This window comes from Microcaecilia unicolor, chromosome 9 (assembly GCF_901765095.1).
Source record: "Microcaecilia unicolor chromosome 9, aMicUni1.1, whole genome shotgun sequence".
In the NCBI taxonomy this organism is placed as follows: Eukaryota; Metazoa; Chordata; class Amphibia; order Gymnophiona; family Siphonopidae; genus Microcaecilia; species Microcaecilia unicolor.
Window position 1 is genome coordinate 90,625,173 of NC_044039.1, and position 27,598 is coordinate 90,652,770.

General features: G+C 41.4%; 1 protein-coding gene across 1 annotated transcript in view; it reads right to left on the minus strand.

Moving 5' to 3' along the window:
- Positions 1 to 435: 435 nt before the first annotated feature.
- Positions 436 to 27,598, minus strand: part of ABCC9 (ATP binding cassette subfamily C member 9) — a 454,126-nt gene continuing 426,963 nt past the window's right edge. Inside the window, 6 exon segments of the mRNA XM_030214004.1 lie at positions 436 to 1,013; positions 11,132 to 11,194; positions 13,511 to 13,644; positions 17,998 to 18,101; positions 20,538 to 20,646; positions 26,703 to 26,781. Of these exon segments, the coding sequence (XP_030069864.1) occupies positions 876 to 1,013; positions 11,132 to 11,194; positions 13,511 to 13,644; positions 17,998 to 18,101; positions 20,538 to 20,646; positions 26,703 to 26,781 (627 nt within the window). The 3' untranslated portion in view covers positions 436 to 875.

Below are 27,598 nucleotides of genomic sequence, written 5' to 3' on the forward strand. Positions count from 1 at the left end.
GTCTGGAATTGAATGTATACATTTGTGGCTCCCAAATTAACAGACATGAGTATGTAAGGTCAGCTCTGTCAAAACTGCTGTATAGCTGGCGTTATGTATTTAAAATTATGGGAGTTTTCCAAAATATGTGGCTACAATAGATGGGATGAAGTTCTGAAGTTGTATTAATGTTACAGATGTAGTGAATAAAGTTGTGGCCTGTTTTGCCATTACCTTGTTGTGTGAGTTATTTCATCTGAGCTAAAAGGGGAGTATAAAAAGATTAGAAAGAGGAGGCAAAAGTGCAAATGCCTATGTTAGTAGTTTATAGAAACTAGAACCAGTTTACAATAAATTAATATTTCAGCACGTGAGAGACATACAAGCTGTTAATCATCCATTTATAAATGGTCAAGGCCTATTGCAATGATAAAAAGACAACGCTGCAGCCATTAATAGCTTTGTAAGTTTATTAACCTGTATCTTGAATGTAGGAACAGAAAAGTCATTGCCCACTTTTGTTCTAAAATATGTCCCAGTGTCCATATGCCCTTAACTTGCCAGGAAGTCCTTTTCTGAAGTAACAAGTATAAACTAAACAATGCTCATCAGCTTTATAAACATACAAATGACAAAAGAAGTTTCTTACAGTGTGAGAAATAAATGGAGAATGTAGTTTCAGCGATGTATACATGCAGAGATGTATGGACCTATATTATATTATAGTGATTTATTTTATTGATTTAGCATTAAAAGCACTGTTAACTAAATATTAGGTGCAAAGAGAAAATAAGAAGCTGGTTGACTGAATGGCATGATAAAGAATAAAATATATATATATGTAAGATTTGTTTAGGAAAATGTTACAAAAGTATTGCATGGCATTTCATAATTCTTCACATATCAGCCCGAACAAAAGATGCAAAGATGCCATCTTCTTGTGTTAGTAGATTCTCTGGGGTGTCATATTCTAAAATGTTCCCTCGTCTCATTACGATGACCACATCTGCGGTGACAATGGTGTGAACCCGATGCTGACAAAAGCAAAAAAAAAAAAGAAAAATCACAAAACATTCTTACTAAATTGTTTAATTCAACCTGAAAGTAGAGGGAGCAATTTTCAAAGGAACTCCCATATATTAAAAAAGGGTTTTTTTTTTCTGAGAAATACCTAGCACTTACACAAATGCCAAACTGTACTTTTCAGGAAAGAATTCCTCAGAGCAGGGTTGGTAGAGAGTACATCTAGATCAGTGGTTCTCAACCCAGTCCTTGGAACACATCTAGCCAGTCAGATTTTCAGGATACCCATAATGACTATGCATGAGATAGACTGACATACAATGGAGGCAGTGCTGGCTAGGTGTGTCCTGAGGACTGGGTTGAGAGCCCCTGATCTAGATGAATACTTTTGGATTTCCAAAATTATGTATATAGGGCCAGATTCTATATATGGCGTCTAGAAAATCTGCATGGAAAACATTTCTGCCTAAGCGTATTCTATAAGGGGTGCCTATATTTAGGCGTGGCATACAGAATACATTCAGTTGATATCCTAGTGCCTAAAACTATGCGCCTTCATTTACACTAACAAAAATGTGGCATAAATCCTTGCGTGTAGATTCTATAACTACGCACGTAAATTTTAGAATGCCAACAAAATGCCTATTTCCCCACCTATAATCACACTCCTTTTGAACTGCATACTTTAGAATTTAGGCACAGTTCATTACAGAATACACTTCGCAAGTTGTGTGTGTAAATTCTAATTGCCAATTAGTGCTCATTATTGCTTATTAAGTGCTGTGATCAATGCTGATTAGCTTATTAAGCCAATTAAGTTATGTGCGTTGTTATGGAATACACTTAGATTTCGACATGGAATGCTAGGCATGCTATAGAGAATTCGGGGGATAATTTTTCATGGGAAAAGTACCTGCACAAAAAGCAGGCCCAGAGGTGTGTATACTTATGCAGACTTGATTTTCAAAGATAAATTTTGTCTTTGGAAAATTAATGTATGTGGCTAAAAAGTGCCATTGTTACCAACAGATGATACTATCTTATATGCTCTGATCGTTTATAGATTTAAGATGTAAACCGCTCTGATGGTCTGCTTTCTGAGCGGTATATCAAGCGCTTAATAAACTGTATTTTTTGACAGTTGCTAGAGATATACTCAGTTAAGAAATTTGTGGTTCATTTTTGGATTTTCACAATACAGAAAGAGGCTGATGCTATAAATTCAGCAAGGTTAACAGAAAATAGCAACAGGAGTCCATAATAAAAAGTTTATTAAAAACCCAACACCTGACATGGCCATGTTTCTCCCAATCACCCACTAGATATGCAAGAATAGGTGCTTGAACGGACGAAAAAGCCTCAAACATCACGGAAGTTGTCAATAAGGCTTATTGAACATAGAAGCAATATCGATCTGAAGAAGATCACGGCACCACTTGCCGCACATTGCGAGACAAAGGAACATACATTTGAATCGTTGAGACGTGTGGTATTGCAGCAGATGATATGGCGTACTATGGGGGGAGATAAAAAGCTGGCACTTTTACAACAAGAACAAAGGTGGATTCATCGTCTGAAGACAACCCAGCCCTTTGGACTCAACATCAGAGTCGAATGGAACCAATTTTTCTGAACCAATAGGATCTTTGTGACGTTGACCTATCAGAGGAGGTAGGGGAGGGGCTTATCAGTTGGCATGTGACATCATCAGGATTTAAAAACATGCACCATTTTTGTTAGTCCTGTGAGATGCGAGAGCACAGATCCAGTAAAGCAAGTATGAGACTGCTTGGAAGACCGGGGTGGTTATGTTGGCAAGACGGTACAAGATAACTGATGTGTTGCTTTTTTTCAGAACAGGCTGTGGTAGCTGAAAGAGCTTCAATGAATGACTGGCCAGCTGGAATTCTAGGTTTCTCCATAATTACATTAAAGTGTTTCAACTAGAGAATTGAAGAGCTGTAAAATAAATAGTCAGGAGGGTTTTTGCCAGTGATGATTCCGCAGGTCTCCCTAAAGTTGATTCGTTAACATAAGGAGTACCCTAGCGGTTCATTTGAGGCTTTTTCCTCCGTTCAAGCACCTATTCTTGCATATGTAGATATCTAGTGGTTGATTGGTTGTTTAAACAATTGAGATACTACAAGCTTCACCACGATATTTAGCATGTTTCTCCCAAACCAGGTTGCATCAGGGGTCACATGTTGTGGTCAAACTATCAAATATTCCTAAAAGAACTTCAGGCAAACTTATTCTAGCATATGCCACAATAAAAGATTTGATCCTATGGAATAGAAGCATTGGACTCATTTTGTCTATGGCTCCATGGAAGATCCAAAAACTTGAAGTTCAAGATGAGCTTCAACCGTACACAGATCCCTTTTCTGGATATTCTGGTTATGTAGACTAAGTCAGGGTTTGTCACTAATATTTATAGGAACTGACAGATTGTAACAGGAATTTACATTTTTGTAGTTCTCACAGTAAACCAGTAAAAGAAAATGTGCCAATGTTCTTGGGGTTATGCAAGCTTTGTTCTAATCAAGAGGATTTTGAGACACATTCAACCATCATGAAGTAGAGGAGTGTGGTAGCCGTGTTAGTCCACTCTTAAGGTTATCAATAGAAATCAAACAAAATAAAACATGGAAAAGAAAATAAGCTAATCAAGAAATGCATTAAGTTATGTCCAATAAAAAAGGTATCATCTTCCATGTTTTCTTTTGTTTGATTTCTATTGATAACCATCATGAAGAAATGATTCCTTGATAGACAATATCCTCAAGCATGTATTCATCAAAGAAGAGCTACAAGATCTGATAGAGAGCAGTTATTTAGAGGATCCACGAGACAGACAAGAGTTGTCAGGATAATGTGCACAGTGCAATTTTCTACCTTGTCATCTAGGATTCAAAAGATAGTATGACAGCATTGGCTGGTTCAAGGCATTGACTGCTTTCAGAATACACAACTTAGAGTAAAAAAAATAAGCTAGTTTTATCTGCCTTATCTGAAAGAAGCTTTTGAAATACAATGTGGTAGGTGGTAGGTTTTCTGTTTATAGGTAGATACTTCAGATCAAATCATTTAGGGGTCCTTTTATTAAGTTGCAGTAAGCACTAATGCATGCTTACCACAGCTTAAAAGGGCTTACCATGGCAGGTCCTGTGGTAAATATGAGATTAGTGTATGTAAACTGCACGCTAAAAAAACATTTTCATTTTTATTACAGAAGGGGTGTGTCGAGGACGAAGAGTGGGTGTCCCAGCACTGATTAGTGCACTGTACACTGATTAGCACATGATTATCACGTGACCCCTTACTGCCTACAAAATAGGTGTTGGTGAGTGCTCATATGCTAATTTGTTTTAATGGGTATGTGCTACAATGGAAGCATTAGCGCATGGCAATTAATTTTTAAAAAGGACTTGTTAATTAGTATTTGCATATGCTTAAGTAGCGTAGATACGGGTGTGCCTGGGTGGGCCGGAGCCTACCCACTTTGCGGTCAGGCCCACCTGAAATCAGTGCTCCATAGGCGTGGCTGGCCGGGATCCACAAGCCCTGTCAGCCGAAGATCTCCTCATGGCAGAAAGAACACTTACACGTTGTCCAGCCAGCAGTGTCATTGAGCTGCTGCTGCCCTACCCCTCCCGCATGCTCACAGGCTGGGCATGTCAGTGTCTTTGGGACACTACCACCAACTGTTCAGGGTGTAAATGTTCTTTTTGCTGGGAGGTCTTCGGCTGGCGGGGCTTATGGATCACCAGCTCAGGAATTTCTTTTGGTTTGATTTGGGGGGCAGGAGAGCACTGGAGGGGGTCTAAGGAGGGCAGGGAAGAGATGAGTTTTTAGGCCCACCCTAAAGTTTCTCTCTGGCTACATTCCTGATATGCTTAAATGAATATTCTTTTCTTATATAAGCTTGATTAGATTGTATGTTCATGGCCCAGCAGCATACAAATAATTTGCTTAATGAATACTGTGAAATAAAAATGCCATTTGCAGTCAAGAAGCATTTCAAAGCTCTCTGGAGTTTACTGAAATTCAAAAAGCATCACTGAGGAAAATAAAGGAACTTTGCTTATCTTTTCCAACAAGATATGCAATTAAAATGATGCTTATACTATCTGAGTCAATATAATGATATAGGAATAAATTATTGGTCCAATATTCAGCAAAGTCAAAAAAGGGGAGTAGTGTGATCAGCAGGAGATGTAATGATGTAGTAAAAGTCTTTAATCAGTGCTAAAATAAGACTTGACATGGCCGTTTTGGCAATTCCTCAGTGTTCTTGGATGACATCACTGCTGCTGCTACGACCTTCAACAGTGCATCAATGTCGTTAGTCTTTCTAAAGACTCGAACCAGTGTTATCCTCTTTTTTTGTACATTTTCATTATTTATCATCACTCACAGACTCCTGATGCAGGCACTGTGCCGAAACACGGTGCTGTGTCGAGTCTTATTTTAGTACCGATTAAAGACTTACTACATCATTATCCTGCTTATTTTTGAAAGAGAAAAATGCCTATAGTGTGACCTAAATCGGGAGACAGACGTTTATCTCGCAAAGGCGCCCAAATCGGTATAATCGAAAGCCGATTTTGGCCGTTTCCAACTGCACTCCGTCGCAGAAACGAATAAAGTTGACGGGGGCGTTGTCGGAGGCGTGGTGGAGGCGGAACTGGGGCGTGGTTATCAGACGAGGAGAGATGGGCGTCTTTTATCGCGATTTTGGGTCACTTTTTTTGGACCCTTTTTTTCACGAACAAGTTCCAAAAAAGTGCTCCAACTGCCCAGATGACCACTGGAGGGAATCGGGGATGACCTCCCTGGAGTTCCTCAGTGGTCACTAACCCCCTCCCACCAAAAAACCCCACTTTACAAAATTTTTTTCCAGCCTGTATGCCAGCCTCAAATGCCGTACCCACCTCCATGACAGCAGAATGTGTTCGATCCTGTCACAGCTTTTCCCTGGGTCAGATGTGGCTCTCGGGTGCAGTACAGGGTCACATCAGCATTGCATTGTGGTGGGTGTAGGGTATTGGGCTCCATGATTTCATTAGCTTGTGTTACAGTCTCTTCTCCCATGGTGCTTTTCCCCCTGCCTACTGGGTCAGAGTGTGCCCTGTTGTGTTTCCTATTGTAGTCCATGCGGTAGTGGCCATTTTTATAAGCCAGTTTTAGTTCCCTTTCCTGTGGTAGCCACGTTACAGAACTTAGTTTTTCCCTTGAATGTGGCTGAAAGAGGGCATTGTACAGCATTCTGCCAGCTCTGACCTACTGCTCATCTCAGTACCAGCGAGACTCGTTGCCAGTGGGGCACAACCTCTGATCTGCAGTTAACTGTGAGTAAACGTGCTTATTCCAATAAAGGATGTTTTCGGAGAGATTAGTCTTCAGGTGTCAACTGGTGTGCCAATGTTATACAGCAGCAACCAGTCCTAGAGGCCTGCGTGTATGCAGGTCCCTGGAGCACTTTTAGTGGGTACCGCAGTGCACTTCAGCCAGGTGGACCCAGGCCCATCCCCCCCTACCTGTAACACTTGTGCTGGTAAATTGGAGGCCTCCAAAACCCACTGTACCCACATGTAGGTGCCCCCTTCACCCCTAAGAGCTATGGTAGTGTTGTACATTTGTGGGTAGTGGGTTTTGGGGGAGGGGGGATTGGGAGCTCAGCACCCGTGGTAAGGGAGCTATGCGTGTGGGAGCTTTTTCTGAAGTCCACCGCACTGACCTAGGGTGCCCAGTTGGTGTCCTGGCATATCAGGGGGGCCAGTGTACTACCAATCCTGACCTCTCCCACGACCAAATGGCTCGGATTAGGACATTTTTGAGCTGGGCGTTTTTAGTTTCCATTATCGTTAAAAAAAACAAACACCCAGCTCAAAAACGTCCCTTTTTTCGAAAATACGGTTCGGCCCGCCCCTTCACGGACCCGATCTCGGAGATAAACGCCCATGGAGATAGGCGTTTCCATTCGATTATGCCCCTCAACGTCTCCTGGGATCTTTAGAACAGTCCTGTTGATCACGCTACTCCCCTTTTTTTGACTTTGTCCTTTTTGTAGCAGATCTCATTTCTCCACCTTGGTGGTTGCTTGTGTCCGATATTCAGCAGTAAGAAATTCCTACCTGTTTAAGGGGGGGGGGGGGGGAGTTTCAACGTGGGCTACTGTTAAGACAAGTTATTTTACTGTTCAGTTATTAGAAATTGAGGGATTCTTTGATTAAGCTGTGTTAAAAAGGCCACTGCAGTAAAAGCAAGGCATTTATGCTTAATGCAGGACAGTGCAGGATCTGGGCATGAGCTGGGTGGGTGGAGGAATGGATGGTTGTGACAGCTAGTGAACTGGTCATTGCTACACACTAGCAGTCAGGAATGCCAATAGTGCAGCACTGACACAGGAGTTGTGGGGGTGCTGTTCCCCCATTCAGCATTCCTATCCCCAATCCCCCATCACAAAGGAAATGGCCCCAATAGCATCAGATTCCTGCTGCATCTTCGATGGCACTTAGTAGTCTGCTCCTGCACCTCTGATCCCAATAAACAGTCTCCCCAATCCCAATTAAAAGTCCCCCACAACAACAAACCTTCCCCCGACACATGAACTCCGTCCCCTGTCATATAAAGAACTTCCCTTATACAGAAGGATGACCCCTAGCAGGGTACTCTGAGAATACAGCTAAGGGTCATCCACACCGTTTTGGGTTTGGTGCCTACCTGGGCGGCAGCGAAGGGAGATTGTTGCTGCCTGAGGGACCACTGCCACCAATGAAGACCCTGAGGATGAGTCTTGGGGGTGGGAGATAGGTGGTGGGGAAAGGATAGGCCATGGGAGCAGGGTTGTGATGGCAGGGAGCAGGGTTTGTATGTCAGGGGGTTGGTTTGTTATTGTGGTGGTCTTTTAATTGGGCTCAGGGGTATAGGAGACACTTCGTATTGGGTTTGGAGGTGCAGCACACCACTTTCAAAGGCTTCTAGCAAATAGAACGTTGGGGAGCATCTCTATGCTGGGGCTTCATCGGTGACATCACCCATGTCAGAATAAGCATCCTGCTAGTCCTCATATAATACAAAGTATCATTTTTACCATTTAAAATCGTTTGAAGTGAAACAAAAATTAAGAAGGTTCACAGAGCATTTGATAACATTATAATCACAACTAAAAAGCTTTTAGAAAGCACAAAAGGACCAAACTACACAATAATCTCAGTCTGGGCAAAACTAAATTTTAAAGAGAACTATGCAGCTGATCTACCAACCGGACAGTGGAAGCCTTGTGAGTGCACTGTAGCAGGCTACTTGTGACTCTTCACCAAAATGGTGAAAAGGCCGTCTTCATGGGAGAGCAACTGGTCAGGAGAATCACTTTCCACTAAAATACCCCCAGCAAAGACTAAGACATGGTCTGCATCCAAGATGGAAGACACTCGATGCTGGAAAGAAGAAAAGAAAAATAGTACAAATATAAGGAAAAGAGAGGGGGAGACAGAGGGAGAGAGAGAGAGAGAGAGAGAGAGAGAGAGAGAGAGAGAGAGAGAGAGAGAGAGAGAGAGAACCTACAAGGAAAGAAACAAATAAAGTCAGTGCACTGAAATAGAGCTGTGATGAACCACGGGATTAGAGAAGGAAGCATTTTTTGAACATTAGAATGAGGAAATGGAAACCAAAATTTTACAAAAATGAAAAGGAACTAGAAAATTAATAGTGAACTCAAATTATGAGATACATCTACTACAGGGTTTTCTCATAGACAAGAAGAGAATACGTTTTAAAGCCTTTTCCTAGGGTAAAACTGTGCTTTATTTTTGTTACATTTGTACCCTGTGCTTTCCCACTCATGACAGGCTCAATGTGACTTACATGGGGCAATGGAGGGTTAAGTGACTTGCCAAGAGTCTCAAGGAGCTGCCTGTGCCTGAAGTGGGAATTGAACTCAATTCCTCAGTTCCCCAGGACCAAAGTCCACCACCCTAACCACTAGGCCACTCCTCCACTCCACTCCACTGCTGGAGGAAAGAAAGCAGGGCAGGCAGTGTGGCGGCAAACATTGCTAGCCAAACCAGCAGACTTTGGGGGGGCCCAGGCCCCTAATCCCCCTCCCCCTATGGCTCTACCACTGCTTTAGTCATCAGATGGAAAAAGGCACAACTGAGTGAAGGATACAAGATAAGCTAGGGGACTGGTACTTATCTGAGTATCAGCTATATTTAGACCGGTACCCAGACAACTATCCAGATAAGGACAGGACAGCATTTCTGGTGCACTAACTTTGTCTGTGTAGTTACCCAGTTAGCAGCACTGAATAACACATTCTGATGTAGATTTTTTCTTTATTATTTCATATTTATTTATCTAATAAACACCTATTTTAAGTTTTGTAATTTACAATGTTTTATTAGTGTTTATCAGTTTAAACCTAATAGCAAGAGCCCTAGTTATAATAAATAGAGGGATACAGGAATAGAAAATAAAATGCTGATGCATAAATAAAGAAAAATGCTAAATGCTGCAACTAATAAGCATAAAGCCCAGTTTTGCATAGGTAGGAATTGGGTTATCCAGGTTCCCAGTTTTTAAAAATATTCTGCTCAACATGGAGTCTTTTGTAAAATACATATAAGGACACTAGTGAATACATGTGAATTTAGTGGCATTTACAGTGGAGTATCAATTTCATTAAACTATTCATTCTAAAAAGAATGGCATCATATGGGGCTTTACACATGTATGTGCCCCATAAATATATGTATAGGTGTTGATTTCACAATATACACGTGTATTTGCTGGTGCTTAGACATGTATGTGTCAGATTTCATAGACTGAATGTGCAAGAAGGATCAATGAAAGATTCAAGTGACACTGTTTTGTTTTCTTATGTTTGAGGTGATGTTAGACACACTGAGGTGAGCGAAATTGCTCCCTCAGTCACTGGTGGAGATCCCAGATTCACACTAGCAGGAAGCTGGCCCTTAAACCTGCCTTAAAACAAGTGTAAATGCTGATGGGGGCAATTTTTAAAACATATACATGTATTACTATTGTACAATGGGAAATACATATATAGCTTATGGACTTCCCTTACCAAGCCCAGAATATGCTCCCTTAAAATGCCAGCCACCAGATATTCAGTGCTGGATTGTACCTCCATAGCAGCACTGAATAGCTCGGTATAATGCGGCCACAGGTACCAAGGAGGTTTAATGACAGGAGACGGCATGATGTCACAGAGCTGAAGCCGGTCTCCACCCACTCCACCAAAGGAAGTTTTAATTCTCCCCAATGCTGCTGCTGCTGCCATCTTGGTACACCCAAACCAATGTAATTCATAGGGCAACATGCTCGGCCTACTGGTTTCAGCCCACATAATGGGCCAGACTGGTATCCAGACAACTATTCAGATAAGGACAGGACAACATTTCTGGTGCCCTAACTTTGTCTGTGTAGTTACCCAGTTAGCAGTATGAGTATTGCTGCTAACTGTTTCATATTAGTCCTATTATTAGGTTTCAATTTGCCATTTCCCTCATCGATTGCATTTATTCTTATGTTTGGTCATTTTACTACTATTATTATGTTGTTAACAAAACTGTAAGTTTTATGTTACGCTGTACTGAGTGTACACCACGTTGAGTGAATCTCTTCGTAAAGGCAGTTAATAAATCACAATAAAGAGATATAAAGAGATAAATAAATAAAACCACCTAATTCCCAGCTATGGCTAGAATCTGCAACCAGACTTCCCCAGTACTGCCAGGATAGTGCCAAAGCAGACTTACTGGATTTTCAGTGGCACTATCTGGATAAGTGACCAGATAAGCCCCACTGAATATCAGGCCCTGTGGGTCTGACTGCATCTATACAGTGGCACTCAAAAATTGGTATTTACACAGATGTCATTTACACATGTAAACACTGCTATTTACATATGTAGATGTTATGTAACTATTCTAAAATGACTTCCATAGTACTGCCCCATCTATCTCAGTTGTTGTTTTCTTCTGATTTCTGTCATTTTTCAGCACATTCTGCTGTAGATTTTTTTTCTTTATTATTTGATATTTATTTATTTAGTTTTTACATGAATTCATTGCAAGGCATTTTCTAAGGTAAGAGCACTTACAGCTATTGTTACAACAGTGCGGTCTGAAAAGGCAGTCATTACCACTTTTTGCAAAATATTTTCCTAAAATAAAGAAAAAGATAATTAATAAAAAGTAACATATTATTAGAGCATAAAATAAAAGTATATTCTCTACAATTGTAATTGAATAACTGCTTCTAAGACACACTCAGAGCTGTGTTAAAAGAAAAAGCAAACCCATCACCAAACAATCAAATCAAAACATTTTAAAAAGCAGTCAAGAAATCTGTGAAGCTTATTTTATATATACCCAATATCAGTGGTGCTGACTACTAAGCATCAGGGAAATGAGAAGAATTGAACTGAACCTCTTCCCTGAAGAAGAAAAATGAAACCTGGCCATGTCGGCAGAGGTTCTGACTGTTTTTGAAATTTGAAGCTAAGTAGCTTAATTTTTTTCTGCAATGTTATTTAAACAAAAAATTCTTGAGAAATTATTTTAGATCAATGACAATTCACACTTGGCTGCTTAAGATAAGTTGATTCTTCAGTACCTGTGTTGTTATATCTGAAGAGCCATATTACCAAAAATATATGTTCTGCAAAGTAGTTAAAGATATGTGAGTTGTGTATGATACTGGGAATAATTCTGGACATGTTTTAAGGTCCCTGCACATCAAAAATGTTTTTGTCCTATCAATGTGCACCCAGCATTACCTCTTGATAGGATGGGCTGCTGCAGGGGTATGCCAGCGGCAAAAGGGGATGTCAAGAGAAGGTGGTCACAGGGAAGGTAACGGGAAAAGAAGAAGAGATGCTGGCCATCCAGGGTATGGGATGGATTGGGGAGCGGTTTCTCCCCAGAAAGGGAAGGTTGGCCTTCCATGTGAGGTTTCTCCTAGGGGTTCAGATCACTTCAATGCTGTCCCTAATCACAGCTGCCAACAATGCACCCTCCCCTGCCCAAACACCAGCGAGGGGCATAATTGAACGAAAACGTCTATCTCCATGGGCGTTTATCTCCGAGAACGGGTCCGTGAAGGGGCGGACCGAACCGTATTTTCAAAAAAAAAAAAATAGACGTCCATGTTTTATTCGACAATTTGTGAGCTGGGCGTTTTTGTTTTTCAGCGATAATGGAAAATGAAAGTGCCCAGCTCAAAAACGAATAAATCCAAGGCATTTGTTCGTGGGAGGGGCCAGGATTTGTAGTGCACTGGTCCCCCTCACATGCCAGGACACCAACCGGGCACCCTAGGAGGCACTTTTACAAAAACAAAAAAAGGTAAAAGAGCTCCCAGGTGCATAGCACCCTTCCCTTGTGTGTTGAGCCCCCCAAATCCCCCTCAAAACCCACTGCCCACAAGTCTACACCATTATTATAGCCCTAAGGGGTGAAGGGGGGCACCTACAGTGGGTTTGGGGGGGTTGGATGACTAAGCATTAAGCAGCACAATTGTAACAGGTAGGGGGGGATGGGCCTGGGTCCACCTGCCTGAAGTCCACTGCACCCCCTAACAACTGCTCCAGGGACCTGCATACTGCTGCCAGGGAGGTGGGTATGACATTTGAGGGTGAAAATAAAAAGTTGTGAAACATCATTTTTTGTGGTGGGAGGGGGTTAGTGACCACTGGGGGAGTCAGGGGAGGTCATCCCCGATTCCCTCTGGTGGTAATCTGGTCATTTAGGGCACTTTTTGGGGCCTTATTCGTGAAAAAACAGGGTCCAGGAAAAGTGCCCTAAATTCTAGCTACAAACGCATACTTTTTTTCCATTATCGGCGAAAGGCGCCCATCTCTGTTCGGGTGATAACCATGCCCCAGTCCCACCTTCACCACGCCTCCGACACGCCCCCATCAACTTTGTACGCTTCCGCGATGGAGTGCAGTTGAAAACGTCCAAGTTCGGCTTTTGATTATACCGCGTTATTCGTTTTTGTGAGATAAACGTCCATCTCCTGATTTAGGTCGGAGCTTGGGCGTTTTTCTCGTTCGATTATAAGCAGGAACGTGCACTTGTGTTGCCCCATGTTCACTGACAGCAGAAATCCTGATGTATCTCAGGGCCCATCAGGCCATGACCCAATACAAACTTCCCAGTCTTGTATGTGGATCCATAGCCAGAGGCTACTCCTCCACTCCTTTCTATCATTAAGCATTTTCATATCAATGACACCGAGTGAGAAACTATGCTTTTGCGTGAAATCAAAAACAAATAATCTGATCAAGATGATGCTGAACATTTGTTTATGTTTACACTGTCAAACTGATTGTGTAGAGATGGAAGTCATATATTAATTGCATTATTATTTGCTGCATAAAAATGCTAAACATAAGTTATGATGGCATCAGCTATGTTAGAATATTTCAGTCTTAGTGATGCTTTAATTTTAAGCAATAATACATTATTTTACTCACTGTAGCCATATCAATTGAAGCTGTGGCTTCATCCATTATAAGGATACTGCTCTTACGAACAAAAGCTCTGGCCAAACAAAAGAGCTGCCTTTGTCCCACGCTGAAATTTTCTCCCCCTTCTGTTACTATAGCATCTGTAAGAGTTGGGTTATATCATCTACTTGCTGCTATCATTTGGTTTATTTAAAGTGTAAATTGTTTCACATTATTAGGAGAGACAATTCATATACAGAATGCAACAATTCATAAACTGAATGCAAAAAAACCTAAATAGAGGCTGACAGAATTTCAGTTTTGGTTTTGTCTTTGGTGTTGAATCGGTGTTCAGTCTTGTTTCGGTTTCAGCCGAAAATGCTGGTGCATTTTCAGCTGAAACCGAAAATGTGCTGTGCAGCCCCCACCCGGATCCGATTTCAAAATGGTTGCTACAACCTCCAGCAGCAGTCCTGCAAGACTATCACTAGAGATCCGGCAGCCATTTTGAACAAGGACCCGGTGTGTGCAGAAGTGACTATGGATTGCTCCTATCCCAGCTAGCCACACCACCACCACCACCACCAATATGTAGACCTGGGGGAACCTACAGGTGAGTCCATGAGGGAGGTTCCTTCACTTTGGAGAGAGCGGAGGGAGGTTTCTTCTGTTTGGGGGAGGGCACTCTAACGGTGTCTCCAGGAGGGGGGCTGTTCCCATTCGGGGACCAGGACAGGACCAGTTTTGCTTTGGCTTCAGTAAATTGTGACTGCAGATTCGGGTTTGGCCGAAACTGAAAAAATTGGTTTTGGTCAGCCTCTAAAATAACCACATGCACACTTTGAGGACCTTTCTGTGTGATTTAAGAAACAGAGAGCCTGATTATTCAGCGGCAGTTTTCTGGGTAGGAGCATCTCCTACCTGGAAAAGTGACGCCCATCTGGGCCATACCTTGACTTCTGCAGCATTATGCAGATAATGCCCCTGAAAACCTTCACTGACTGCCCTGGTACTATCTAGGTAGTACCACAATAGTCTGGGGGTGGAGCCAAGACAGCCAGAAGATATCCAGGTACTGCAGATACTCAGGGCCAATGCCTAGAAAAAATCAGGGTAAGCTAGGATGGCAAAATAGATTCCAGGTATCAGCTGATGCTAAATATTCAGGTATAGATTTAAACTCCACAGCGGGTGTTTACATCCATTGCTGATTACAGTGCTTCAACATCAGGGGGAGAGCTTTCTAAGATAACTTCACATTCATGTATAGTTGTAATTTATTTTTTCTCTAATTGCAAATTTACATACTGTGTTAAGTTCAAAATTAAGAGTTTCGATTACTTTCATTTCCTCTTCAATATGTATAAATTCCTACAATTCCTAGGTAATTTAACTGATGATAAATTTTGTTTTTTATGATCATTTACTTTAATAAAATTTCTGGTTCATTACAGAGCAATAAATTAATTTTGCACATACACACTCACTATGGAGGTAATTCTACATCTAGTTCTAGGTTCCATTATAAAATACTAAAGCAGTCAAGGTTTAATTGACAGGAGACGGCGGAAGCGTGCTTGGCCCATTATCTGGCCTGAAGCCAGTAGGCGGATCTTACCGCCATATAAAGTAATGTATTTTGAGTGTATCAAGATAGTGGTGCTGCATAGGGGAGGAATTAAACCTCCTTGGGTGTAGATGGCTTCATCCTTGTCACGTGATGCCATCTCTTGTCAATCAAACCTCCTTGAACCCAGTACAGGAGTGCCAACATTTAGGTACCTGCATAAGTGCAGGTGTCTAAGGAGCTCTTTTACTAAGGTGCAGTAGACCTAACATGGGCCTACCACATGTTAAAAGAGCAGTAGTATTCTGCTTAGCGTACGCTAATCCCACACTGGGCAGAGAGTAGGCATGCCCATGCTAATCCCTTGTGCGAGCACATTACTGTGCACTACCCAAGTAGCACAGGAGATCTTACTGCCTCATAAATAGGTGGCAGTAAGGGCTCCTGTGGTAATGGCCACGTGCTGAAGGGGCTAATAGCATGTGGCCATTTTACTGGCGCACTAAAAGTGGCCACAGTGTGTGGCCATTACAAAAAACCCAAATGTGACTATTTTACTGGCACACTAAAAGTGGCAACAGGTGTGGCCAAAAAAAAAAAAAAAGAAATGTAGCCATTTTACTGGTATGCTAAAAGTGGCCACAAGGTGTGAACATTATGGAAAAAAATAAATGTGGTCATTTTAGTGGTGCACTAAAGGTGGCCACAGTGTGTGCCCATTACAAAAAAAACAAATGTGGTCATTTTCCTGGCATGCTAAAGGTGGCCACAATGTGTGACCATTACAAAAAACCCAAATGTGGCCATTTTACTGGTGCATTATAGGTGGCCACAATGTGTGGACATTATGGAAAAACCAAATGTGGCCATCTTACCGGCGTGCCACAGGTGGCTACAGCATGTGGCCAATATGGAAGAAAACCCAAATGTGGCCATTTTACTGGCACGCTAAAGGTGGCCACAGTGTGCTGCCATTACAAAAAACCCAAATGTGGCCATTTTGCTGGCACACTAAAGGTGACCACAGTGTGTGGCCATTACAAAAAACCCAAATATGGCCATTTTACTGGCACGCTAATGGTGGCCACAGTGTGTGGCCATTACAACAAAAAAACCAAATGTGGCCGTTTTACTGGCACGCTAAAGGTGGCCATTACAAAAAACCCAAATGTGGCCATTTTTCTGACACACTAAAGGTGGCCACAGTGTGTGGCCATTACAAAACCCCAAATGTGGGCATTTTACTGGTGAGCTAAAGGCGGCCACAGTCTGTGGCCATTACAAAAACCCCAAATGTGGCCATTTTACTGGTGCACTAAAGGTGGCCGCAGTGTGTGGGGAAACCTATGCACTCAAAGTAGTGCAGTCCACCTTTTAGTGTACCTTAGTAAAAGAACCCCTAAATGCAGGAGAGCTGTGCATAACTTACAGTGTTTTGGAGGTTATGCACACAAGTGAAAGTTCTGCTTCCCAGCCCCTCCATGATCCACCCATGTGCATGCCCTCTCCTTGCATTTACATGTTATGTAAATTAGGTACACCATTACAAAATAGTGCATAGGCACCTTGCTGGCTCTTGTGTGGGTAAATGTGTACTTATGCGCATAAGTGCTAGTACTCTAGACATGCAAGGAGTATGTCAATGCAGATGCCTAGATTATAAAATTTTCCCTTTGAGTCAAGCTTTGGCCTTAACAGTGGTTAAACTGATGTTCTTGAGGCTTCCCTTTGAGTTGAATTAAATGATAGCTCTCAATATGTGTCATTGTTTGAATTGCACTGTAAGTGAAGATTTGGTGATCCACAAAAGTACAATGATATGGAATGTCCAGTCCAACAACTTAGGAGAACCCGTACTTACCTTGGAAGTTGAAAAATAGATGAACATGCAGTGAGAGGGCAATTCTAAATTGACATTTTCATGTGCATATGTCAGTATGCATACATAAAATGCCTCTCATAGATTTACTACAAATGAATAATAAGAATGAGCAGGCTTGAATGTGACGTTAGTGTACACATGCTCTAGGGTACAATTTGGACAAAGTGTGGTGGAATCAGGATTTACATTTGCACTTTATATATACACACATATTTACACCTCCATCTGAGCAGGCATAAATATCCACAGCATCATTTTAGGCATGATTTTTGTAGAATTTCTGCTGATATTTTATAAAATAGGAGCCTCCAAACAGGTGTTTTGTTTTGCTTTTTTTTGCCTTTCAATATAGGTGGCTTGTTATAACATTAACCTCTGAGTCTGGGATATGGTAGTACTTTGAACACAGGCAATGCTTTCAGATTATTGTTACCATTTCTTCCAGGAATTGTCCTACTGCCTGTTAAATGCTTGAAGAGATAACTAGCTACTCTTCAACTGATAATCTATAATACCTAGTAGGTTGTATTTTAAATCCCAAGAGATTCACTCTAAGTCATTTAGGGGTCCTTTAACTAAGCCACAGTAAAAAGTAGCCTGTGATAGTGTAGGCACATGTATTGGTTATGCGCCAGGTCAGTTTTTACAGCATCTACAAAAAATGAGGGTTTTTTTAATGGGATGGGAAAAGGGCCTGTGGTAAAAATGAAACCAGTGTGTGCCCAAAACTGGCCTGAGCCCTTAACACCACCCATTGATCTAGCGGTAAAAGGCTCACGCGCTACATGTGCGGTGACTGGTTGGCGCACGCCAAGTGCCGATTACCACTAGAACCAGTGCGCATAGGAGGAAATAAATAAATAATTTATCCAGGCGTTTGGCCATGTGCCAAATCAAAAATTACCGCCAGGAGGATGCGCTGGCCTGGCGGTAGTCTCCTGCTGGCGTTCACAGCACGCACATACAGCCTACCGTGGCTTAGTAAAAGGGCCCCTTAAATAACAAATCTTTTTCTATAAACAGACTGCTAATGTTTTCAGATTCTGTGACCTTATTAAGACATACCTAGCCCTCCTGGCAATGCTTTGACCAAGTTCTTCAGCTGTGCAATATCCAGTGCTTCCCATAGCATGTCATCGGTACACTTGCACTCTGGATCCAAATTAAACCTACATATAAAAAGAAAACAATTAAACCATTTCCACCTATAACTGATAAGGGGTCTGACCGAAACATGCTACTTGGTTTTAAGAAAGACACCGAAAACCTGACTATTTGAGAAGTGGTTGGAGAGACTTTATTTGAAAGCTGATGTTTTGTATTGATGGTAGGAAGGAAAGTAGGTTGAAAGATTAGTAGTTTTTTGTGTTTTTTTTATTGATGTTCTTACTGTCTTTTAATCGCTTTTTTAAGTGTACCAGTTATCTTTTTTTTCTATTTTATATATTTGTTTGCCCACACTATTGTACGTCACTTAGATCCTTTAATAGAATATGGTGTGATTCATAAATGTTAAATTAAACCAAACTTTGTGATTCATGATCAATGATCTGAGAAGCTACTGATTTGTAACTTTTTATCTTTGCAATTTAAACCTGTGATCATGAGGTTCATAAACTGGGGTTCATCGACTTGTTAATCAATTCTGTGAATATGTGTAATCTTTTTTTTTTCTCTTGCTGATTTGGTATTGGCTAGAGCAGGGGTTCTCAACACAGACTTTTGAACACATCTAAGCCAGGTAGATTTTCAGGCTAGCCCTGACACTCAGTGCCATTATGAGACGTTATCAACCTTTATGCTGTTTGAGATCCTCTCAAAAACAATTACTTGCAGTTCTATCTTTCCGGCAGGTTCGCCTTGAAGAATACATGTCTTCCATATTCTATGTTAAAGGCCCTAAATTATGGAATGCTTTGCCCATTGAACTTTGCTCTATGCAGAATATTGTCCAGTTTAAGAGAGATCTAAAAACCCATTTGTTTATTCAAGCATATGGGTCCCTAGATGAATGATATTGTTATATTTTATATTAATGCCTGATTTTGTATTATTGTTATGTTCAAATTTGTATTAGTTTAGTAATGTATGATTTTTTATCATTGTTATATTTTCAATTATTATTTATATTAGATTATTTTATTTTGTATGCAATTTTGCTCCCCGCTTTGAATGTCTCAGATATAGTGGCTAGAAATAAAGTTTTATTATTATAGTATGTATGAGAGAGTTTTGCATGCATTGCCTCCACTGCATACAAATTCTCATACATATTTGTTATGGATACCCAAAAAACCTACCTGGCTGAGATTTCTCCCAAAGACTGTATTGAAACCTCTGAACTAGAGGATTCTTATCCACACTTGTAAAGTCTCTACTACTAGTAGTACTAATCATTTGTATAGCATTACTAGACGTATGCAGTGCTGTATATGCAGGTACTTTCTCTGTCCCTAGAGGGCTCACAATCTAAGTTTTGGTACCTGGGGCAACAGTGGGACTTGAAGCCAGCTCCCCAGGATCAAAGTCCACTGCAATAATCACTAGGCTATTCCTCCACTCTACTGATGAAGATTACTATAATATTATTATTCTTCTTCTGCAAAAAACAGTCCAACACAGATATAAATCTGAATGTTGGTTGATTTAATGCATGTGGTCAACAATTAAAGGTTAGAACATCAGTCATTTATGCCACTGAATACCTGGTGTAAATGCCTAAATGTATGCGCATTCCCCTGACCTATGTACTATTCTATAAACTGCGTACATAAATGTGATTGACACCCCCCCCCCCCAACATGCCTATACTCCTCTCATGGCCACGTTCACTTTTCAGCACGCACGTTGGAATTTAGGCATGCCTCTTTTTAGAACATGCCTAAACTATCTGAGCTTCCATACAAAATTCAAAACTTGGGCTTTTTCACAAATACTATAGGCCACAAATGAACCCAACTTAGTGACCATACAACCTGCTGATACTCTCCAAGGGGCTACAAGCAAAAGACACAGTCAAATCTGTATAACCAAAAGCTATGGCCAGTCCATTAATTTATGTTTTTCGGTGATCAAGTGCTACTTTGTTCTAACATACACAAAAATTGTAACAATGTTCTCCTTTGTTTAATGTAACAATATTGTACTCTTGTTTCAATGTAACAGTTTGTAGGGGTTTTGAGTTTGTTGCTCAATCTCTTTCCAAATCCAGATTTGCTCTCTGCCTAGAACTTAATGGTTGAGAGGACTATAAATTCCAAAATTAAATTAAAAAGAAGTGTGCGTAAATTCCAATTATTGCCAATTAGTGATAATTGGTTGTTATTGGCCAATTATCATGACTAATTGGTTCATTACTCAATTGAGTAGTACATGTAAATTGGCTATGTGCACAATTTAACACAAGCTACTCACCACACCTAGAATCTGGGGCAAGTGTTTATTTCAATAGGATTTAGCACAGTAGTGCCCCAAATTATTCGTATTCCAATTTAAATCATCATTCATCAGAATATGACTTATGTATTTGGGGCACTATTTGGGGACAAGCATTTGGTACAGCCCTATTGCATATTGTCCTTAAAGGGAATTACGGAATTACTTACCGGATAGAACCACTGAATAATATTGGATCTTGAAGAATAATAGAAAGTCTGGAACGGAGTGTGTGCAGAGGCAGTTTAGAAATGTCTATTCCATCGATAACAATTTTTCCTGTGAGAAAAAACAAAAAATACACAGATGCATATGATTATTTTTCAGATGGCTGCCATGTGGCAAACATAATTGGTCACAGAACACCACAGAGAGGGCTCAAAGTACAAAATACAATGCAAACCTCAAAAAAGTACCAAGGGCCTTTAAAAATGGGACAAGTCCTTTTATTCCACAGTGTAGATCAATCTTGTACATGAATGACCTGACACGGGCTGTGTTTTGGCATACAGTGCATGTGTCAAGGGTTGTGAGATATCAAAAATCCATTGTAAACCTACCCAGCTTCACAGCTGGGGACAGAAGATAGGACTTTGTCTCAACACTGTTCAAAATATCTTAGCGTGGTGTGGCCTCGCAACTATACAAACAAAACCCGTGTCGGGTCATTGATGTACAAGATTGATCTACACTGTGGAATAAAAGGACTTGTCCCATTTTTAAAGGCCCTTGGTACTTTTTTGTGTTAAACATAATTGGTTAATAATGTTGACCTGTGGTCTTTAGTTGACTTTTCAATTGAATCTAACTGTTTAGGTGTTCAGTTGAAGATTTGGTTAAATCTAGCTGTTCAGAATTTGATAAACTGCTAAGAAACTTTGGGGATAATACTCAGTTTGTGGTGGTCAGCGGTTTGAAGCTGCTGAGGGTCACAGGCTGAACTGAGCCTGAATATTCAATGGATATTCAAAGACCTAGGTACAGCTTAAAGCCCTCTCTCGATTCTCTCGCAGAAAGCCAATCGGAGGGAGGGGGAATTCTGCTCCTCCCAGCATGCCTAGTGGCAAGCAATAACAAAGCTCTGAAAAACACTGAGAACTTGAATCATGAAGAGCTAGTGATGAAAAGGAGAAAGGCCGTGTCAGATTTTGAGCTGTGATTAAGATGTACCTGGGGCAGACAGCCCCCAGCCAGAAGGGCTGCACTGGCTGTGCTACATTGGCTGAGAGACAGATAAGTGATGATCAGCCCCAGATAGCTCAAGCAAAGAGACTGCAGCTACAACAGCAGTGTCAGGAGGGAGGTCTAGTAGCAGGGCAGAGACCCTTCTAGGTAGAGGGAAGTTCAACAGTGAAGCCCCAGCCCTAGGAGGGGTGGAGCTAGCCAAGAGGTGGAGCTCTGAGACCAAAAAACAGAATAGCAGGCAATCCAGACCAGGCAGAACATATTCATCCAGGACTTTCATCAGCTACAAGTCTAGTTACACTCCTGCCTATGAGTGAGAAGGAAGGGAAGGAGAATGGGAAAGATAACTAAGTAATGAGATACGAGAGCAATATAAACATTTTCTTATCCAGCTGGTTATATTCTCTTAGAATTCTTACCTCGTGCTATTTAACTGGTTATCTGATGTTTTATAAGAACATATAAGAAATTCTTGCTGTTCTTTGGATGGTTATGTTTCAAGGAATTTAATACCTCAGCTGGTTAAGTGCAGTGTTGGTACTTTCTAAAACCCATTTTTATATAAGTTGAATAAACATTTAACATAAATATTGCCAGCAAAGCATGTTCATAGTCACTTGTTTTTGCTGTTTCCTAGGAGGAAAGGAAGGAAATACCACCTGCTAATGCCCTTCTTCTTCGACTGGAGGCACCAGCACCAAACATTCTGCTATAAGAATTATGAGGTCAAGACTGCACTTATTAAGAATTGCATACCATTTGTCTAGAAATGTCTGGTTGTCCAGGGACATGATAGGCGCCTTGGATATCCTAAGGCCCCTGGGAATCCTTTTAGATCTACAATAATTTAACATTGTGAAAAAATGAGGATAATTTCTGATAATGTTCTTTTTAATGTTGATAATGTCCAGCCATTGATCCATGAGAGATACCTCAGGTAGTTGATTGTGCTCTTCTTCTTGGTCTAGATGTTGTAGTAATTGGTTTAAATGTTTGTCACTGTAACTGAGAACATTGGTCCAGTTCTGGAAGGCCATAGTGTAGTTCTGAGAAGAGAGTCCAAAGAGAATCCACATGCATGGAGAACTCAAAAGATCCCATGAAGTGACTCGAGAGAAAGAAGAGTGGGAATGGAGACCAACGTTTCCAGAGACTGGAATGCATACAATCTTATGTAAAACAATGTTTATTAGAATACCCTCAAAGACACATCACCAGTGGATACACCAAAGCATTGACTCACGATCAATAAAGCCTATTGAAACCCATTCAAGAAAAGAGGACACCCGATATTGTGTGTACGCTCAAGTACTCCTTTTTGGCAAAACATATCTCACGCTCCATCCGTAGCCATTGGCATATATTAGAAGGCCTTGAGTGCTTTAAGAATAAGGAATTGGTCAACTCATTTTCTAGAAATAAAAATCTAAGAGAACACTTGGTACCATCCACTCTGCCGGAAATAAGTGCAGTTCCATCTATCCCACATTTAGGTCATCGCAAATGTGGGCATTGTAGTGTATGCAACTTGTATCTTGAGACTTCTGTTTTTACTCATCCAATCACAAAAAATCCTATGCTTTGAAGCATACATCTGATTGTAACACTGCCTCTGTTATCTACATTATTTTTTGCCCATGCCCCCTTCTATACGTGGACAAAACCATTAGAGCCATCAAGACGCGCATTATAGATCACAGGAGCTGCATTAATAGAAAAGTGGAACCTGCACCTCTGGCTTACCATTGGCATGCAGCCAATCATTCTGTTACAGATCTTCGGTTTTTCGTGTTCTAAACCTTTACCAAGAAGTGGAGGGGAGGCAATCTTGACAAGCTTTTACTTCAAGAAAAACAGAAATTTATTTTCAAACTAAACAAATTGAGCCCTCACGGTCTGAATAATGCAATTGACTTTCGTCCTTTTCTATTGCATTACAAACTAGTATTTGAACTATTATCCATCACTAGTAAAAAAAGGCCCATTTCTTAACGCAATGAAACGGGAGCTAGCAATGTAATGAGTTCCTGCCATTAATGTTTTCACGGTTGTATTCTGAATATAATTGTTGTTTACATGTGTAAGATTTCTTTATATACAATATTTTTTGTGTAAACTGTGTTACAATGTGGTAAAGGTTTTCCTTGTTCAGGCCCTTCAATCAGTTTAACAATCACATCAGAAGAGCTCCTTACTCGTGAGAATGCAACATACAGTTGCCCATGTGAGAGACAGAGTGACAGTGTGTTTTACAGACAGTGTAAAAGAGAGATACACAGAGTGATTGTGTGTGTGTGATGTGTGTGTGTGTGTGTATGTGTTTGAGTGGCGTGGAGAGGCATAATCGAACGTCACCAGCCAAATAGATCGCCGGTGATCTATGTTGGCAGCGGCGCTAGAGCTGGCCGGAACCGTATTATCGAAAAAGATGGCCGGCCATCTTTTTTTTCGATAATACGGTTTAGACCGGCCAAATGCCTTGGAGTTTGCCGGGTTTGAGATGGCCGGGTTTGTTTTTCAGTGATAATGGAAACAAATGCCGGCCATCTCCAACCCAGCGAAATCCAAGGCATTTGGTCATGGGAGGAGCCAGCATTTGTAGCGCACTGGTCCCCCTGACATGCCAGGACACCAGCTGGGCACCCTAGGGGTCAGTTCGGTGGACTTCAGAAAAACCTCCCACATGCATAGCTCCCTTACTTTGGGTGCTGAGCCCCCCAACCCCCCCCCAAAACCCACTACCCACAAATGTACAACACTACCAAAGCTCTTAGGGGTGAAGGGGGCAACTACATGTGGGTACAGTGGGTTTTGGAGGGCTTCCATTACCAGCACAAGTGTTACAGGTAGGGGGGGATGGGCCTGGGTCCGCCTGCCTTACGTGCACTGCGGTACCTACTCAAAGTGCTCCAGGGACCTGCATACATGCAGTACAATACATAAAAATACTTCCTGACATTTTTCTTGAGTCTGCCCGATGCAGGCCGCCTGGCCGAAACACAGCATTGTGTTGAGTCACTTTTGATTTCTAATAAACATTATTTTACTCAAGATTGTATGCATTCCAGTCTCTGGAAACTCTGGTCTCCATTCCCACTCTTCTTTCTCTCTTGAGTCACTTTGTGGGATCTTTTGAGTTCCCCATGCACGTGGGTTCTCATTGGGTCACAAGAAAAGGCAGGAAGAAGCCTTTACGTCAAAATGAACAATCCAGTCAAAGTAGAGGATGACACCAATGACAACCAGCCGTGGACGTAATGTAAAAAGGTGCATGTCTGGTGCTTTCAATAAAGGATACCTTTTTATATTTATGTCCATGGCTGATCATCATTGGTGTCTTCTTCTACTTCCTATTTTGCCATTTACAACAAGGAAAATCTGAGGCAAAGGTGCCTCGTTCATTGTTACTCTAGTTTCCCCCCCACTTTTATTCCAAATTCTCCAGTTATCTAGCCAGGCTGTCACTGGTTCACTCTTCCAGCAGACGAGTTCTGATCTCATATCCTTCCAGAACCCATTAGACATGACAGGTTAAACCAGATAGTAGATATCACTGTAGAGCAATGGCTAGGATTTTCTCCTCTTCTGGGTAGATGTGGTTGCCTTTTCTACAGCACTGTCAGTCCCTATTGGCCAATGAAGCAGGCAACAGGAACAAAAGGATATGATTTTTCTTGTAATTTCTGTTAGGAGTTTCTACATAAGTACATAAGTAATGCCACACTGGGAAAAGACCAAGGGTCCATCGAGCCCAGCATCCTGTCCACGACAGCGACCAAGCCAGGCCAAGGGCACCTGGCAAGCTTCCCAAACGTACAAACATTCTATACATGCTATTCCCGGAATTGTGGATTTTTCCGAAGTCCATTTAGTAGTGGTTTATGGACTTCTCCTTTAGGAAACCGTCTAACCCCCTTTTAAAACTCTGCCAAGCTAACCGCCTTCACCACATTCTCCGGCAATGAATTCCAGAGTTTAATTACACATTGGGTGAAGAAAACGTTTCTCCGATTTGATTTAAATTTACTACACTGTAGTTTCATCGCATGCCCTCTAGTCCTAGTATTTTTGGAAAGTGTGAACAGACGCTTCACATCCACCTGTTCCACTCCACTCATTATTTTATATACCTCTATCATGTCTCCCCTCAGCCGTCTCTTCTCCAAGCTGAAAAGCCCTAGCCTCCTTAGTCTTTCTTCATGGGGAAGTCGTCCCATCCCCGCTATCATTTTAGTCTCCCTTCGCTGCACCTTTTCCAATTCCACTATATCTTTCTTGAGATGCGGCGACCAGAATTGAACACAATACTCAAGGTGCGGTCACACCATGGAGCGATATAACGACATTATAACATCCTCACACCTGTTTTCCATACCTTTCCTAATAATACCCAACATTCTATTCGCTTTCCGAGCCGCAACAGCACACTGAGCAGAAGGTTTCAGTGTATTATCAACCACGACAACCAGATTCCTTTCTTGGTCCGTAACTCATAACGTGGAGCCTTGCATGACGTAGCTATAATTCGGGTTCTTTTTTCCCACATGCATCACCTTGCACTTGCTCACATTAAACGTCATCTGCCATTTAGCCGCCCAGTCTCCCAGTCTCGTAAGGTCCTTCTGTAATTTTTCACAATCCTGTCGCGAGTTAACGACTGTGAATGACTTTGTGTCATCAGCAAATTTAATTACCTCGCTAGTTACTCCCATCTCAAAATCATTTATAAATATATTAAAAAGCAGCGGTCCCAGCACAGACCCCTGAGGAACCCCACTAACTACCCTTCACCATTGTGAATACTGCCCATTTAACCCCACTCTCTGTTTCCTATCCTTCAACCAGTTTTTAATCCACAATAGGACTTTTCCTCCTATCCCATGACCCTCCAATTTCCTCTGTAGCCTTTCGTGAGGTACCTTGTCAAACGCCTTTTGAAAATCCAGATACACAATATCAACTGGCTCCCCTTTGTCCACATGTTTGTTTACTCCTTCAAAGAATTGAAGTAAATTGGTCAGGCAAGATTTTCCCACACAAAAGCCGTGCTGACTCGGTCTCAGTTCTCTATAATAAATATAGTGGAGCTGTCACTATAGATCTGGGGCTAGCAATCAATGTGAAGTAAGACATGATTTATAAAAACTAACCTTCAAATATATCTACCATTCTGAAGAAAGCTAAGGACAATGATGATTTTCCACTGCCGGTGCGTCCACAGATCCCAACCTGCAACAAAAGAGTGCTATATTAAGTTATTATGGACACACATTCAAACCTCAACTTCATTTGTAAGAAAGAGTATCTTAAACATATGTTAAGCAAATATAAGGGTATTATTTTATTATTTATTTTATTTATTAGGATTTATTTACCGTCTGTTTGAAAAAATTCACTCAATACGGTATGCAGCAAGAACAGGTCAAATATAGACAATAACAGCAGTAAAACATTCAAATAACAATACTAGGTATGGCATAATATGGTACATTGGGTATAACAAAAGAGAGGGAACAAAGTACAAACTAAAGTCCAAACAAAAAAACAGCACCACGGGCCTTTAAAATGGAACAAAGTTCTTTAATGAATGAGCCTTGACCCGACACGGGCCGTGTTTCGGTGACTAGCACCTGCGTCAGGGGTCACAGTGATGACGTGGAAAACTTGGGGAATAACTCGAATATTTTCATCTACAATATTCCTTACCCCACGTCTCACGTAGCAAAAGTTATAAAGCACCAAGGCACCAAGGCACCTTCACTTTCTGTATCCAAACCTGGGTAGTGCAGAGCCCACCCCCACCCAGCAACCCAACAGCAATACAAATAGTAAAAAAAAATTTATGTTACCTGGTCTTGAGCTTCATATAGAAGTCTACTGCCCCGATGATTGTGCACGTGGGAGTCCGGGTTCTAGGAGCACACTCCTCCTCGGTGCGCTGTGTGTCTGCCTGGTGTGGGGGAGACTCAAGCCGTGGCAGACCAGTGTGTATGGGGGGGGGGGGGCAGACAGTGTGCATGCGGACCGAGATAGGCAGTGTGTGTGG